The sequence below is a fragment of the Archocentrus centrarchus genome, chromosome 1, assembly GCF_007364275.1.
Source record: "Archocentrus centrarchus isolate MPI-CPG fArcCen1 chromosome 1, fArcCen1, whole genome shotgun sequence".
Lineage (NCBI taxonomy): Eukaryota > Metazoa > Chordata > Actinopteri > Cichliformes > Cichlidae > Archocentrus > Archocentrus centrarchus.
The window spans coordinates 2,363,420-2,380,132 of record NC_044346.1 but is presented as its reverse complement, the minus strand read 5'-3'; the positions used below and the strand labels follow the sequence as shown (position 1 = coordinate 2,380,132).

Below are 16,713 nucleotides of genomic sequence, written 5' to 3'. Positions count from 1 at the left end.
GGAAGAAATAAAGTTATTGATCAGCCATCGTTCCTCTGTTGCGTCTTTGTGTCTGCTGAAACTTTCTCTGAGCTCGACCCTTCAAACATTCACTGAGCCGTATAAAACATTTTCTGCCCTGCAGACCTTCAGAGGCTCTGCTCCTCCTCCTCACCGTGACAGCAGAAGCAGCCGTAGATAATCTGAAGCTGTTTGACCTCCTTAATGCTCACAAACGGTGTTTTAATGACCTCGGCTGTGATAAACCAAGTGCAGGTTCAGGTTCATGAAACAAACCATCAGCTGTTCAACCCTTTCGTGTGACCGTGGCTTAAGGGTCAGGGGTCATTCTGTTTCAACAGTAAAAAGTGACATGACAAGACAATCAAGTTCAATTCAGAGTCAAAGGAAATTTTATTTATTTACAAATAATGATTATTTCGGGCACACCTGAGCGTCCGTACACACAGTTTCAGAATATTTCAGCAACAGAGTCCACCTGAATCCACCTGTGCGGTCCACAGTCCGACCCTCCACCTCCTGCAGGAGACCCAGCTCCTCTACCTCAAACCCCTGTCTGGTGTCAGTCCAGTTCCGTTGCATGGCTTCAGTCGCGATTCTGGTGCTCCCGTCCGTCCAGCGGGCCCAACAGCACGGCCTGGGCCTCCAGCAGCGTGGTGTCGGTGCTGGCTCCCAGGAAGCGGGCAGTGAGCTCCAGGTCCTGAAGCCGCAAACGGACCCTGGAGCCCCGCTGCAGGCTCTCCCCTCCGGGTGGCCGCCGGCACACGCAGTGGAACTTCCCACCGAAGTCGATGTACAGGTCATCCTGGACCACGCGGAAGATTCTCCCGACTACCACCCTTGTCTTTGGCCGGACCCATCTGGATCAGCGGGGACCGGCGCAGCAACGAGGCGAAGCAGTCCTCCCGGCCAGGAAAGGAGCCCTTCGGGCCGGCCGCGGAGCTCTCCCCTCCCGCTGAAGCTCCGTCTGCTGGTCGAAGGCGGCGGCGAAAGCCGGACCTGGGTCTGTCCGCAGAGCTGGAATCCGAGCTGAACGAGCTCCTGAGGAGCCCGTTGGAGAAGGACCGGACAGGACAACCGGAGCCCAGTCACGACCCTGCACAACGCCGCCATGTTGTCCCACACTACCGGAAGCTCTCTGATCGTGTACTTCCTGCGGAGGACACTCCGAGCGCCGCCTGAGGCTGCAGATGGAGCAGCAGCTTTCAAACAGAAAGCCAGAGAAAGAAAAATCAGAACTTTGCATGAAGATGGAGAACGTGTCTGAAGCTCGGAGGAGCTCCTTTAGAGACAGAAGCAGCTCAAAGGTTTCTGAGGCGTCAGTGACGCAGCCGCCGCCCCCCTCAGAGCCAGAAATCAGGAGATAATCACAGTGACTACATTTGCCCAGTGTTGTCAAAAATGGATTGCAGCGTCTACCTGTGACAGGGGTGTTATTTCTGGCTCAGAATGACGGATGTATTTGACAGATTAAAGGCCAAAAAGTCCTTTACAACAGACATTTTTGTTGGAAATCACTTTTTCGCACATCATACTGTCTTGACTCACGTGCAGGTGAGTCTGTGCTGTTACACTCCGGCTCTGCAGGTGGCGCTATGTGCACCCCAACACGCTTTATATTGAGGGAAAGAAGAAGCAAGCAGCAGAAGAAGAAGAAGCCGAAAAAGAAGACGAAACACACGAAAAAGAACTACGCAGGCGTACTGTACATCATGGAGGTGCTGGTGAACGCTCCGGGTATTAGAGCTTCTACCTGCGTGTTTCCGGCCGGTTCTGTGGTCCAGCACGTCCTAGACCGGCTTGCCCCGTTACCGCAGGTGAGACTGAGGCAGGTTTACCCGGGTTGACCCGTGTTAGGGGATTTAAATGGACTCCGTGTCTGTATGCTAGCAGCTGTGCTAATGTTGTGCTAATGTTATGCTAATTCAAACAAAGCTGAAAAGCCGAGTTTAACCCGGCCGAAGAAAGAACGTAACCTTGGAGTAACTCTTTAAAAAACCTTTTCACTCCAAACTTTATCGAGTAAATCTACAAATCATCACGAAATCCGAGCAGCTCCGAACTTTCAGGATCCACAGGTTCGTCTCTATTTATTCAGTACGTGATTTTCAGATTTAATAAACTCGGATTAAGAAAACTGGGATCATCCTGCTCGCGGTCATCCGCGGCTTCAGCGTGGAGGTGATCAGAAGCCTCCGAAATCAATCTGTTACTTTCACACACAGACTTACACTCAGACAGACACACACACTCAGCTGATGAAATTGAAGTGCAGCATTATTGACCGAGACAAACGGAGATGTGAGGGAGGCTGTGAGCTGCACAGTGGGTTCAGAGAGATTTTGTGTTTCCAGGATTTCTATGTCATCAGAGACGGACGGCGGGCACACCTGGATGATCCCCTGCAGCATGGAGCTGTCTATCACCTGGAGCCCCGCCTTCGCGGAGGGAAAGGAGGTCAGTAAAGAGGAAGGAGATGCCTGTGTTCCCGCCAATGAAAAGCTGAAAGTAACATGTGAAACGTGTGTTTTAGGGTTTGGATCGATGCTGCGAGCGCTTGGCGCTCAGATTGAAAAGACGACCAATCGAGAGGCCTGCAGGGACCTGAGTGGGCGGAGACTCAGAGATGTCAACCACGAGAAAGAGTGAGTCACAGATGTGGGTGTTGTGTCCTGGTCAGTTCAAGTCTGGAGCTGAAACATTTCCCTGTGATTCAGATCAGACAGGTAGTGACATCAGTCTGCAGTCTTTGAGGGTATGTCCTGTAAAAATTCAGCTAAAAGTAATACAAGTTTCCAACAGCAGGTGGCAGCATTTGATCAGAAGGGTTTCAAGAATCGATCCAGATATCAATCACGTTGGTGTCGGATACGCGCTACAGTTTCTCTGCTCTGATGCTGGCTCAGGGACACGCTGTGCAGATGGTGCTCCTCTCGCTCACGTACACTTTACTTCACCTCCCTGCGCCTCTCTTTTGTTGTCGTGCTTCGTGTGACTCGGCAGACACGTGTTAGCAGAGAGCGAGGGAGGAGTTCCCCACAAAGTTTTTTCACAACCCCAAAAGCGGCGCGTGCGGGAAGGAAACAAAACCAAACGCATTCAGAGGAGGATGGACGTCCCTCAGCCAAACCTGACCCGGCACAGAGGTCGGAGGTCATTGGCAGAGTCGTTTCAGAGTAGCCGAGAACCTGTAGGAAGCTACTACTGTGACGTTTCAGCCATATTCCTTTTAGTCTCACAGTCACAGGCGTTGTTGCTGCACTGGCTACCTGCAGACGTTCAGGTAAAACATGCGGCCCACTAACACGTTACAGGCATAGTTTTACTCAAACATGAAGAGGGTTCCTAATGATGATTAGGCTCCGCCCTCTATCAGCTGCCTCTGTGGGCTTACCGCGCCCCTAATACTGCCTGTTTTTACTGAGCTTGTTTCCGTGACTGTTTCCAGGGAAATGGGAACATGACTCCTGTGCAGATGTTACAGATTTGAGCTCATAGTTTGATTGAATGTTGGACTGACTCACTGTGCCATCCTTTTGGCTCAGGGTGGTATTACACACATGTGCAGTCAGGCTTTATTTCAGCCATAACAGCTGCTGCGTCTTTTAACCATGTGAAATGAATCCCTGTAGAACCTGATACTGGAACACCAGACGGTCCAGTCTGGCTCACTGTGTGTGAAGGTTGAGGTAGCATCGGGTATCTCCAAGTTTTTCTGAAATCCAGCTGTTTCAGGTGTTGATTCCAGCTGCACAGGAGAGAAACGGTGCGTTTGTAGCTCTGCAGATGGCGTCGCTGTAATCCTGATCAGGTTGACGTTAACTCGTGTTAAAGCTCCAAGGAACATTCTCACTGCTCTGCTCCTCTTCATCTGGGCTGCATCAGCCCTCAGCACAGTACAGGTGACACAATCTTTTCTCCCTGTGAGCAGGTGTTTGCACTGATCTGAGATCAGACTAAAGCTGGGCTCATAAATCCTGATGGAGAGGCGGAGCTGAGGATCTGATCAGACCTTCCAGCTCAGTCTTTGCAGCAGAAAATGGTGTCACACGAACAACTACTGTGCCATAAAATGCAGTTTAAATGAGGAAGGAAAAGGGATGGCACTCAGGTTTTATTCTCTCATTGAACAAACGTAATGAAATAATGGGCGAGTGCAGCGGAGCGGCAGCTTTGATTTTGTGAACAGAGCTCACGGCTGTGCAACACCTGAAAGCAGTGAAACGACCACCTGTGAAGCATCATCCCACTCCCAGAGAAACAGGAAATTAGGTCACTTCCTCCACCAGTTTCTGGTTGGTGTCTGATCCTGAACGTGAGTGAAAATGGAGATTCTTTGTTCTTCTGTGGTGCGGCAGGATGGCGGAGTGGCTTAAGAAGCAGGCGGAGCGTGAGGCGGAGAAGGAGCAGCGGCGTCTGGAGCGTCTGCAGAGGAAGCTCAACGAGCCCAAACACCAGTTCAGCGACACCGAGTACCAGCAGCAGTGCCATGACCTGTCTGAGCGACTCGAGGACTCGGTGCTCAAAGGTCAGCAGCATGGGCACTGCCCAACAAGCACATTGAGAGCGTGATGCTGCCGGTGTGTGACGGCATTTGTGTCACTGTTGTAGGTCTGCAGGCATCCTCCAGCGGCCAGGTGAAGGTAGATGACGTCTCTGGCAACAAGAGGGCAATCTCTGATCAAACCGAGGAGCCGGCAAAGAAGAAGTCGAAGAAGACAGGCAGGAGGAGGAGGAGGAGGAGGGGGGGTTCTGGTGAGTCTTTTAAACACAGTAAAATTAAAGTGATGGATTTTTTGTTTTTGATGAGATTGAAGAGGGCGGCCATGATGCAGTCACTCAGACAGGAAGTAAGAAACACACCATCAGTGTCACTCTGATCTAATGCAGGCACAGTTACAATCGGTCACGCAGCCCTGTCTTGTATTTGCTGTAGGAAATCTAACACTTAGGGGTGTGCGATATATATCATCTATGACAGGGCTCTTCAACTCCAGGCCTCGAGAGCCCCTGTCCTGCAGGTTTTAGATGTGTCCCTGATCCAACACCCCTGATTCAGATGGCTGAATTACCTCCTCAGTATGCAGTCAAGTTCTCCAGAGTCCTGATAATGACTTCTATATTTGACTCAGGTGTGTTGAAGCAGAGACATCTAAAACCTGCAGGACACTGGGCCACGAGGCCTAGAGTTGAAGATCCCTGGTCTATGATAATATCACAATTGCCGTGTTAACGATGTGCAAGCTGACATTATTGAGTATGCTAATGAGGAAAAAGAAAACAAATGCCTCGGCTCCACACGTTCACTACTTTATCCTTTAGTATAGGCTGCTGCGTGTGCTTATTGAGTGCCCATACTGTGCGCTAGCATAGCTGCCTAAACAACACACCTAAAGCTGGAAATGAGTGAACACACTGCACCAGGGGAAGAAACTCAGACATCACCAGCCTGGCAGTCTACTGCCTTAATTCCTAGGCGAGGAGGTGGTTTGCAGTTTGCACACTTTGTAAGAAAACGGATAGCTGGACAACTAACCTGGTCCATCATCGAGTATGAGGAATATAATATGACTAGCGGGATAAAGAGGAAGATGGATGATGTTAATATCCTTTAAGTTAAAGTAGGTATGTTACAATCACTGCGTCGAGCCCAGCGACGTTCTCGGAGCTCACCTGTTTGGAGCCGTGATAATACTGACGCGGTCTGCCAGAAGCGGATTCTGATCAGATGAGGGTGTGTAGTTTCTGTGATTTTATTTTGCTATAATGTAGGGGGAATCCCCCTGGACAGCCTCTTTTTAAAAAAAAATTTTTTTTCCTTCTGTCAAGTCTTCCATATTGAGCGATTGCTTTTGAAAAACTCGCCAAAGTTTACATTTGTCATGCCCTGGGCACTCTTGGAAAAAGATTTTAATCTCAATGTATTTTTCCTGGTTAAATAGAGGTTAAATAAAATAAAATAATAAGTTAAAATGTCAAAAACACTGATTTAAGTGTTTTATTTTACCAGCTTGCACTTCTTGAAGAACACATTTTTAATAATGCAAAATATCGTTATCGTTATAGAAAAAATTACAGAAAATATCGATAATATTTTTTGTCAGTATCGCACATCCCTACTAACACTTTGGATATTATTTTTGGAAATCAGAATATTCTCGTCGTCACATCCTGGTTTTTCACAACTGGTAATGTAAACATGATCCAGATGTTTTCTGCTGTATCTGTAGATGCGCCACTACACTGCAAATACAAGAGCCCAGTTTCCCGTACAGGGATTAAGTCTAATCCTGGACTAAATATTTTTTTCCTATTGTGGTCTTCATTGACTTTTTCCTTTTAGTCTAGGACCATGCTTAATCCATGAACGGGAAACCATCCGAAGAGGTTTTGTGGAAAAGGCATACTTTGCTTATTTGGTAACAAAGATGAGCCCAGGGCACATCATTCAGTTTGCCGACTAGAAAACCTCCAAGCGTGGGCTAAAGGAAGCAGCGAGAGCTGCAGTCACTGACTTCACCTTCTGGTCAGGGTCTTTGTGTCCTCCTGAATAAATTGTGATTTCTTTGCATCTGTACTGACTGTCATTCTGTCCAGTTAACAGAAACTTGCGAAAACATGCACATTGTGTTGGAGCTGCTGAAATACAATGAGCACTAATGTACTATGTGAAGAAATGAATGTGTGTTTTGTGAAAAACTGCATGCGATTGAAGCTTTTTACTGGTATTCTTGAACTCAGCATCACTTAATTAGGTTTTATCAGTGATTTATTGGAAAACAGCATAAACTTCATTCAGTTTTATTGTTTTAGTCTTTAAGATTTGATGAAGTGTTTTTCTGAAGCTCTCGAGGCCACAGGAATGCCCCCCACCCGGCACACCTGCTGGTGTGGAGCCCATGAACGCCTGTCAGCTTTATTGGGTTTTGTCACCGCCCGCGGCCTTTGAACTGCAACGTCTGTTACTTAACAACAAAATACAGATGCGCGAGCTGAAAGGAAAGCAGAGAAGGTTCTGGTTCAGTCGGGTGTTGGCGTGTAGGAAATGACAGAACATGCACATCTTTAGTTCACGTGTTGGCGTGTGCTCACAGGACAGGGCTGGAGGAGATGGAAGAGCTGCTGAGCTCAGAGGACGACGAAGCTCCGTCCACATCCTCCTCCTCGAGCTGTAGAGCTGCTGCCACCGTTACCATGACAACACGGAGAGAGGAGACAGAGCCTGAGGAGGGCAGCAGGTAAAGACCAGCAGAGAGCACAGATGACCAGATCCACCTTCATTTAACTATGTCTAATAGAAATGTTCTCTTCCAGCTCCTCCTCAGACAGTCAAATCAACAGAGCCCCACAATACTCAGAGGAGACCTCCAGAAATCAGACTGAGGGACCTTCAGATGACCAGGACCCTCCAGAAATTTCAGGAAACCAGAGCGTCCAAACCTCAGAGGTTCAGGACCCTCCTGAATCTTCTAAAAACGAGAACCCACAGGAGATCTCCAGAGAACAGACTGAGAGACCCTCAGAGGACCAGGACCCTCCTGGCCTTTCCAAACCATCAGAGTCCAGTGAGCCATCTCAGCAGGTGGGCACCTGGTGCATAAAGTCTGACATCTGCAGGACAAAAGTTCCTGGTCCTAGCACAAAACCCTGTGGACCTCCATACTTAACCTTAGTGTGTGAAGAACACTCCTCATTTACATGAACAAATAGAAGTATATTTATCTAATAGACTCCAAACCACTGCAGTGCACTTTGTGGTCAGATGTTGTGATCATTAACCCTGTTTTGTTTTGCAGAACCTGGATTTGTTCTCAGCGTCGTCTGTCCAGCAGCTGGAAGCTCTCGGTTTGGACGTTCTGAAGGAGGAACTGATGTCTCGGGGGCTGAAGTGCGGAGGAACGCTGTCAGAGCGCGCCGCTCGACTCTTCGCTGTCAGAGGACTGAGTCCAGATCAGATAGACCCGGCGCTGCTCGCCAAACCCACAAAGACCAAGAAGAAATGAGGGAACGTTTCTTTACTTCTTTTCCTTAAGTCCACGGAAGAACGCTCAGGAAGTGGATCTCAGTCCACTTCCTGTTCTGGAAAGTTCAGTTCAGAATAATGAATAAGAATATTTTTAGTTTATTTTCCTGATGTGACATCAGCTGCTAACACCTGTCCGAACCAATCAGCAAATCAAGTTTGTATTTTATTAGAAGCACTGTCCAAACAGAGAGCACGATTTTCAGACGTGTGTCTGTCCAGTTTGAATTTTTATCTACTTCCTGTTCAGTTTTCAATAAACGTCTGTGAAACTAAACATCAGCTGTCCGTTTGTTTCTGAGCGTCTCTGGTTCATGTGCAGTTTCGCGTTCAGAAGCCAGGGTCCCAGGAAATAACCTGTGGCCCCTCCACCTCCTCAAAGCATAGGATGACATCACCGATTCTGAAGCTGACGTCAGCCAACAGGCCGCACTCCATCCCTGCCTTCACCGTCTGCACGTCATCTTTGTGGTGCTTCAGCGCCACCAGAGAACCTGCAGAAACATTGGAAGAAGATTAGAACAACACAAGTCCACTTCCTGCTCTGCTCCTGGGCCCACAGTCCAGTTCTGGTCTCACCTTCCCACACCGTGTCCTGGCCTCGGAGCAGTCTGAACTTCAGCCGCCGGTCCAGCTGACCTTTCCGAACACGGCAGCCGGCCACGGGAACCTTTTTCTTTCCCACAGTGACGTCAAACATCGCGATGACCGACGCCTCACCTGCACCAGAGGGGGGAGGAAGCCTTCGTCACCTGAGACACTGAACTCTTGAGCTCTGTCCTGAAGCTTGATTTGGGCTTATCCAGCTTCAGGCTTATGAAAGTGGTTCACTTCCTACCCATTTACATCACCACGGTAATCGATGCTCAGTTGGACTGAATGCGATTTTTCTAGAGATCTGATTGATCAGAAGGCAGCGATTTCACCTGTGAGCAAGTTAGAATAGTTACCATGGTGATCAAAACAGGAACTGAACAGCCTGCATGACCCTGAAGTTTCCTGGATAAGCACAGATGCAGCTTTATTTACAAAAATGCCAAAAAGATGTGTTAAAGCAGGTCCAGCTGCTGCCTCGTTCCCACCTGAGCAGGTAATGCAGTTTTATATCTTCCCGTTACCTGGACTCACCCAAACATGGTCATGGTCACACTAAGCTGGCTATCAGCTCACTAAGGTACCCCAGGGGTTTCCCCCGTGTGAAAGGGGTGTGGCTGGCAGCATCTGACCCGAGACTGGACACAAGTTAGAATCAAGCAGAACAACATTTAGACATTTCCTGCATGAATCTGTGCAAGTTCAGTCTGAGCTTCTGTAACTTCATTCAGAGGTCTCAGACAAACGTGTTCCCAGCAGAGAGTCTGCATCACTGAGAACATGCTGGAAATAAGCTGACACACTGAACATCGCCTGCTGCTGACCAGATGAGGTGTCACTTATCATGGGGATGTAACAGGCAATGCTTTGGTGACAGTGAGTTTAACACAGCTCGCTGACCAATTAATCTTGATTTGTAGTTACACCCCTCAGCGCCACCTCAGGTCAGGCATGGTCATGTGACCACGTGATCAGGTTAACAGCTGACTCACCGATGGTGTTCTCAGACACGAGCGGCGGCAATTTGCCGCTCAGCTCCTCCTTCAGCTGATCCACCAGTTTGTAGATGACGTTGTGCAGTCTCAGCGGGACGCCGTTTCTCGCCGCCAGCTGCTCGATGCTGCGGCTCGCCTTCACATTAAAGCCGTAGATGGAGCCTGAAGGAGAAACGCATCCAATCGGCTGTGTAAGAAGGCATCAGGAGGAGGGCCCTATGTCGACCCTATGTTGCAGATGTGTTTTGGGCTTTAAGTAGTGAACTCTTTAAACCATCATGAATTTGAGGTAAAGCAGTTTGATGGGCATAGCAAGACTCCAGAGCAACATACAGGAATTAAAACATTTTGCTCATACCGCCAAATGTTTCAGCCATGTTGACGTCATTCTCTGTGACGTCCCCGATGCCGAAATGAACAACCTCCAGGTCACACTGCTGCTGAGCATCATAGCTGTCCAGGATGTTCAGGATGGCCTCCACCGTGCCATCCACATCACCTGAGGTCAAACGTTGTTTGGTTAGAGTGACATCAGCAGGAGGAGCCTGTTGGAGTTTGGCTTTGTATGTACCTTTGATGATGAGCGGCAGACTGAGCTGGTCGTTCTGTGTCCTCTCGCTGGGCCTCATGGCGAAGCGAGTCTTGTTGGTGCGGTAAAGCGCCACCTTCCTCTGCCTCCAGCTCAGGTGGGACAGACCCTCCCTCTCCCTGCGGTACTCCTCCAGGTGGAGCTTCTGCTTCTCCTCGATGAGGCTCTGCTCCTCCTGCAGCTTCCGCTGCTCCTCCTCATAAACCCTCCACTCCACCACCTCTCGTGCTCGCTGCTGCAGGAGCCAAAGAGGGAGAGCTCTTATTATGGAAGAGACTGACAGGAAACAAATTTTATATATATATATATATATATATATATATATATATATATATATATATATATATATATATATAAATAAATAAAAAAATAATAAATAAAAAAGTATTTATCATGAGTAGACATTTAGCGATTACACTGTGAAATGACTTCAGGATCCTGTTTATGTCTTGTTTTATTTTTAAGCCGGCAGCTCTGAGGTCAGACCTCGCCGTGCAGCATTTGGACCTCACCTCAGATTCGACCTCCAGTATGGTCTCTCCGGCAGATGGCAGCTCCTTCCAGCCAACCACCTCCACCGCAGTACTCGGCCCCGCCTCCTTCACAGCCTGCCCGTTCTCATCAAACAGGAAGCGGACTTTAGCCCAACATTTTCCAGCAACCAGCACGCAGCCTCTCTTTAATGTTCCTCGCTGGACGACGGCCGTCGTTACGGGCCTGAGGAGACAAAGCTGGTTCTACCGGGTCCGTTTAAACTCTGATGTTTCCAGTTAACCGAAGTCCACACTCACCCTTTGCCTTTGTCGGTTCTGCTCTCGATGACAAGCCCCTCCACGAGGCCAGTAGGCTCTGCCTTCAGCTCCAAAACTTCCGCCAACGCCACCGTGGCCTCAGCCAGAGCCAAGAGGTTGTTACCCTGACAACAGCATCAATGACATCTTTAGTTTACAGCAGCAGGTTTGGGTTAACTGTAAAGGTCTTTACCTAATATTTGACATAAGATATTTAGTTTTCTTTTCTGGAGGCATTTCAGTTTATTTCAGTCTTCCTCCACTGCTGCTCTGCACAGACTGCTGGTTTATTACCCGCTGGCTTCACCGTTCTATATCTGCTCTGTTCTGTGATCAGTTTAAATGTCCTTTGTGCACTGCATTTTGGGAGATCTGCACCCATCAATCATCTGTATTGATACTGATATCTGTATTTATTGATATGCTCACTTTCAGAGCAGAGATGTGAATCGCCTGAACGTCTCCTCCAAACTCCTCACAGACGACATCGTGAGCGAGCAGCTCCTGTTTGACCCTCTGAGGGTCAGCCTGAGGCTTGTCACACTTATTCACTGCCACGATCATCGGGACTGAAACACGTGCGAAAAGAGTGGAAGCACCATTAGACGTAGACAAGAGAACAAAGTAAAACAGCAATCCAGTAAAAACACAAGGATGAAGCTTCATTTGAGGCCTCAGCTGTTACTGCCACGTGGAATTCCTACCTTTGGCCCTCCTGGCATGCTGGATGCACTCAACCGTCTGGTTCATGACGCCATCATCGGCCGCCACCACCAGGATGACAATGTCTGTGGCGTTAGCTCCACGGGCTCTCATGGAGGAGAAGGCGGCGTGACCCGGAGTGTCCAGGAAGGTGATCCTCTCACCTGTGGGCAGCTGGACTGGAGGAAAATACCAGGAGCGGTTTGTTACGACGCTTCAGCACTCTTTCTTAAACAAACACAGATGAAACGTGAAGGACGTTGTCGATGGCAGTTAGCGCCATCTGAGAGCTGATGGTTTCAGACTCAGCGAGTAAAACTATTTTAAATATACCTTCAAGTGAAACTCAGCACTTCCTGAATATTTTCACAAGAAAACCTCATTAAAGAGCATCATGATCTTTCAGTTTAACTTTACTAACAAAACATTTTAATCTGAAAGGTCTACAGGAAGTTCTGTTTACTGATGATTGATCAGAATGAACGGATCAATAAACACAGCTGACGTTAGCTCATTTCGTGTGTTTAAATAACGTTTAAAGCGTGCTGTTACCCAGGAAGGCGCCGATGTGCTGCGTGATGCCGCCCGCCTCTGTGGACACAATCTGACTCTTCCTCAGACTGTCCAGCAGCGTCGTCTTACCGTGGTCCACGTGACCCATGATGGTCACCACCGGGGGGCGGGGCACCAGGAAGGCGGGATCGGCAGTTGGTCTAAGGGGGGGGGGGGGGGGGGGGGGGTCACAGAGAACTTTATTTTACCAACCGCTGGAGTGAGTTAGAAACAAAACCCATCAGAGCCACTTGCAGTCACCTTCTGTAGGCGTCTCTGTTGGGTCGCTCTCTGCTCGCACTCAGTTTGGCCCATTTGAACTTCATCCCAGACCTCGTCACCACCTCCTTGATCCAGCGCTCCTCCAGAACCGTGTCGGGTTCCAGAGAGTCCAGATCCACCGCTGTGTTCAGCAGAGCCTCCAGCACGTGGTCTGAGATTCAAAGAAAACTTTATTTACAGCAGCTTCCATGTCAGAAAAACAAGGCTAATGAAAAAGAGCCTTAAATCTGTCACTAGGTGGTGCAGCGCTCACTGCCTAACGTGTGATTGACAAGTTACTAGTTAACAAAACTGCAGTTTCATAGTCCCGCCCCTCCTCATCACATCCATGTTTTTTTAAAAACCAAGATGGTGACAGCCTCAAAGTGGGGCCTCAGAAAGCAACGGCTGACGTCTCAGTAGCTCCTCCATCGGTATACTCTCTGTGAGCCTTACCGAAGTCTTTGTTCATGGCCTTGGCGAGCGCCGCCGCCGTCATCCCCTGTTGGATCTCCACTTCCTGTTTATCTGACTTGGGTTTGACCTTCTGGTTCTTATGATCTTTCTTCTGACCTTTGACCTGCAGGCACAAATGATCTTTACTATTACCTACTAAATCTTTATTCATACAGATGAAGGAAACCGTCATCTACACCATCACTTTCACTGAAGACACACTCACCTGCTTGAAAGCAAATTTTCTGCTCTGTTGACAGGTGAGCAGCGGGGCAGCGCACCGGGCAGGTGGGAGCAGGCCCGGAGACAGGAAGTTACAGATCAGAGCCGGGTCGCCGTGGACGAGTCGTCGGGCACCCCGCATTGCGGATGACATCATGTACATGGCTGCAGAGGGCTCAGGTGACCATTAATGTTACTGTGTGAGAGAACAAACATCTGCAGGTTAAACATCACCATCATCAGGACGCAGTCTCAGGAAGTGTGTGCTCCTCATGTCAGAAGTTTCAGGATGGCGGTCCGTTAGGATTGAGCCTTTCACTCAGGGGTGTGTCTGCTCCTCTCCGTCAGCTGCACAATCAACTTCAATGCACACAAACCACGCAAGTGACACGTCCTCAGAGCAGGCAGCAGACAATCAGGTGAGTGTGTGACACACTGCGGAAACAATCAGGTGAGTGTGTGACACACTGCGGGAACAATCAGGTGAGTGTGTGACACACTGCGGGAACAATCAGGTGAGTGTGTGACACACTGCGGGAACATTTCTATGATTTCTTCTGATGCTCTGAATCAGTTTGCTCACAGCTCTCAGTCTGAAACAGTTCTAAGGTTGGCTTCAGGTTCTCAGAGGCTCGGAAGAGGATCCAGTCTCACCGGCACCTCACCTCGTCACTAAAAACCACTTTCTGATTTTATTGTTTGTTGGGAGGATTAATTTTTTAATAAAAGTTGACTGATTCACAATCCCCTGACTAATGCATTAAGTACGCAGCAGTATAGAAAGTCTAAACATGATGAGATGAAAGCTGATTGGTGGATTAAATGGATGCCGAATTTACCTGAAGGGTCCATCAAATCAGTAATAACGGTTTAGATTTTGTTCTGAAAGATCTCAGCACCAAAAATAGAAAAAATATAGTAATATAATATTTTCTAAATGACGCTCGGCGTAGAGCCGGTCACTCTGTTTACAGTCTGATATCAGAGGAACCACGAGGAAAACCTGATTTATTCAGACGCCGAATGTGAAAGTGAGACTTAACAGTTCTGATCAATAATGACAAAATCATCGATTTCAGAAAATATGAAGGCTGGGAGCTGTTAACGATCGTTTTGGATGTAATTCGGTTCAACTTCCGGCCCGCTGCCTGCAGAAGGAACGGCTGAAAATCAAATGTTTGCTGACCAATAATCACGTTTAATCAGAGCCGGACACGAAAACAGGACCGGGGAGCCCACCTGAAGTGTCAGGTGTAGTTCGTGCACATGTCATTACCTGACAGCGGTGAAATGCGGTGCGTGTGAGAGAGGTTTGGCACAGACTGACCGGACAGCGTCCCGAGCCTCCGGTTACGGTCGTCCTCTCAACCTGACACGGCTCGTGTCGTCCTCACAGCTCATCGTGAACAACCCGAAAAACACCAACAGGTTCACCTGCGCCAGGGAGCCGCCATGACAGTCCGCTCACACACCGGAAGCATTTCTTCTTCTATTAGGTTTGCGTGTTGCTGCCCCCACAGGTCAGTTAGGTGCATGGAGGAGGTTTGTGTGTATGCTGCCAAACAGCGTGTTTGAGGCTGGTCTGTAAATTGAAGAAGTGAGCCTCAGCATGTAGAAAAGTTCCCACCTGTTCACCTGTGCTCAGAGGGGCATCATGGGAAACAGGGTGCAGACACATTTCTGACTTTTTTTAAGCACCGCCTCCTCTTGTTTTTTTGGGCGTTTATGGTTCATTTCCTTCTTTTTGGAAACTCCGTGAACTTCACAGGTTTTTGCATACGAGCACATTTTTCTTCTAATTCCAGAAAATATCCACATTATAACTGAGGACACACTTTTTCCTTTACATCATATAACTACAGACCCAGTTCAGGAGAGCTGGGGCACTGTGGAAAACAAAAGGTTTTCACAATAGATCATTGAAAACACATCAAATGTATTGTAGCGATTCTCTTAGTTGGAGAGCGTGTTGATGTTGTGGGATTTCGGACTGTTCGGGAGGTTCGTGAAGGCAGCATGGAGAGAGAGAAAAGACCGAGAGCTTGCCTGTGTGTGTGTGTTGCTGTTCCGTTGTTGTAGTTGTGGTTGGCGTGGCTGTGGCCTACAGCAGCCGTTTTTCTGGTAATAAAGACGACCTTTGTTGTGAACATCGCCGACTGTGGAAGTGTGTTTACAACGTTACATTGGTGTCAGAAGTGGGACTGCTAACCGTCGGCTAGCCCTGCTTCGGCTACCTCAGTTGACAGCCTGCGCTAACTATGGCAGCGCAGCGAGATGTGGCCGGGGCCCGCCCGAAGATCAAGAGAGAGGCTATGGACAGTGACTTTGGGGGCACGCTGGGTCCTGAGGGAGCGGACAGTGCCGGAGAGCGTTTGGCCCGCCTAAGACGGACTGCCGGAGGCCTGGCGGCCGCCGCTGGCTTTAGCCCATCGACTGCAGGAATATACGCGGGTGCGGAGACGCCCGCCCCGAACAGCGCGGGGCCCGTGCTTGGCGATAGTGGCGCCCGGCCCTGCCAGGCAAATGTGAAAACCCCCAAGTACTCCGGTAAGGCTGACTGGGAGGCCTTCCATGCTCAATTTGAACTGTTAGCGCATGCTGCGGCCTGGTCCACAGACACTAAAGCACTCCAGCTAGCCTTGTGCCTCACTGACAACGCTTTGGCATGCCTGCTGCTGCTTAGCCCAGCGGAGAGGGGTGACTACAGGGCTCTGGTTGGTGCTCTGCAGCGGCGGTTTGGGCAGTGTGGCCAGCCTGCTGTCCTGCGGTCCGAACTGACGAGTAGACGGAGACAACCGGGTGAGCCGCTTCGCGCTTTGGCTAATGACATTGAGATGCTAGCGAAGAAAGCATATGCCCACATGCCCATCGACGTGCAGAACGAGCTGGCCAGAGACCAGTTCATCCGCGCCATTATCCCTGGTGAGCTGCGCATCCAGACTCAACTTTCCCACCCCCGCAATCTGCACGAGGCCCTGGAGATGGCCTTGGAGAGGGAGGCCGTGGTGGCTTCTGCGGGGTGCGACCATAGCGAGTATGACCCGGTGGTGAGGGCTGCGGTGCCGGAAGCCCCGGGCCAGGGGGTGCCAGCTTGGGCGGCCGAATTGACCGAACTGGTTCGAGGCGTGTCTCTACAATCTTCACGCCGCGGTGCTCGTCCTCGCCGAGACCCTCCTGTTTGCTGGACGTGCGGACAGCTGGGCCACATCAGCGTGCGATGCCCAGACCTTGCCGGTGTTCAGGGAAACGCCTCAGGGCCTGCGTAGGCGGGACGGCGCAGGCCCCTTCTTCTGTTTCCCAATCCGCCGGGGCGCCGGTGGACAGAGCCCAACGGTACAGCTGGGGGTGCGGGGCTCAGCTCCCCCCAGAAGCAGACGACAGCACAGAGTCCGCGAGGGTGGTGGGCTGGACGCGTGCAGGGGATTTTTGTCACATCCCCATCACCCTGGCAGGGGCTCCGTGCACAGCTCTGGTCGACACTGGCTCCACTGCGACCTTGATGAGACCTGACGTGGTGCCGGTGGGAAC

The 16,713-nt window shown here is 49.7% G+C and overlaps 3 protein-coding genes across 4 annotated transcripts; 1 reads left to right on the top strand and 2 right to left on the bottom strand.

Moving 5' to 3' along the window:
• Nucleotides 1-17: 17 nt before the first annotated feature.
• mrps28 (mitochondrial ribosomal protein S28) lies at nucleotides 18-1,113 on the bottom strand. The gene is given in 5 exon segments (XM_030733627.1): nucleotides 18-841; nucleotides 843-949; nucleotides 952-991; nucleotides 993-1,070; nucleotides 1,072-1,113. Coding segments are annotated over 5 exon segments (522 nt in total). The 3' UTR covers nucleotides 18-586.
• A 523-nt stretch (nucleotides 1,114-1,636) lies between these two features.
• On the top strand, nucleotides 1,637-8,300 carry sde2 (SDE2 telomere maintenance homolog (S. pombe)). Its single transcript, XM_030734226.1, has 9 exons — nucleotides 1,637-1,817; nucleotides 2,355-2,457; nucleotides 2,534-2,645; nucleotides 4,359-4,528; nucleotides 4,612-4,759; nucleotides 7,010-7,018; nucleotides 7,095-7,238; nucleotides 7,315-7,582; nucleotides 7,797-8,300. The coding sequence occupies exons 1-9, from the start codon at nucleotides 1,713-1,715 to the stop codon at nucleotides 8,001-8,003; spliced, it is 1,266 nt and encodes a 421-aa protein (XP_030590086.1). The 5' UTR covers nucleotides 1,637-1,712; the 3' UTR covers nucleotides 8,004-8,300.
• Nucleotides 8,177-14,764, bottom strand: mtif2 (mitochondrial translational initiation factor 2). 2 transcript variants are annotated; one of them, XM_030734209.1, is made up of 14 exons: nucleotides 14,462-14,764; nucleotides 13,190-13,381; nucleotides 12,964-13,087; nucleotides 12,508-12,679; nucleotides 12,247-12,407; nucleotides 11,697-11,873; nucleotides 11,422-11,561; nucleotides 10,993-11,117; nucleotides 10,714-10,918; nucleotides 10,184-10,436; nucleotides 9,971-10,111; nucleotides 9,610-9,774; nucleotides 8,603-8,743; nucleotides 8,177-8,517 (listed from the first exon to the last, which is right to left on the bottom strand). In XM_030734209.1, the coding sequence occupies exons 2-14, from the start codon at nucleotides 13,346-13,348 to the stop codon at nucleotides 8,354-8,356; spliced, it is 2,127 nt and encodes a 708-aa protein (XP_030590069.1). In that variant the 5' UTR covers nucleotides 13,349-13,381; nucleotides 14,462-14,764; the 3' UTR covers nucleotides 8,177-8,353. The 2 variants fall into 2 exon arrangements, with proteins under 2 accessions (XP_030590069.1, XP_030590076.1); XM_030734216.1 differs by having other exon boundaries at nucleotides 14,513-14,763.
• Nucleotides 14,765-16,713: the final 1,949 nt, after the last annotated feature.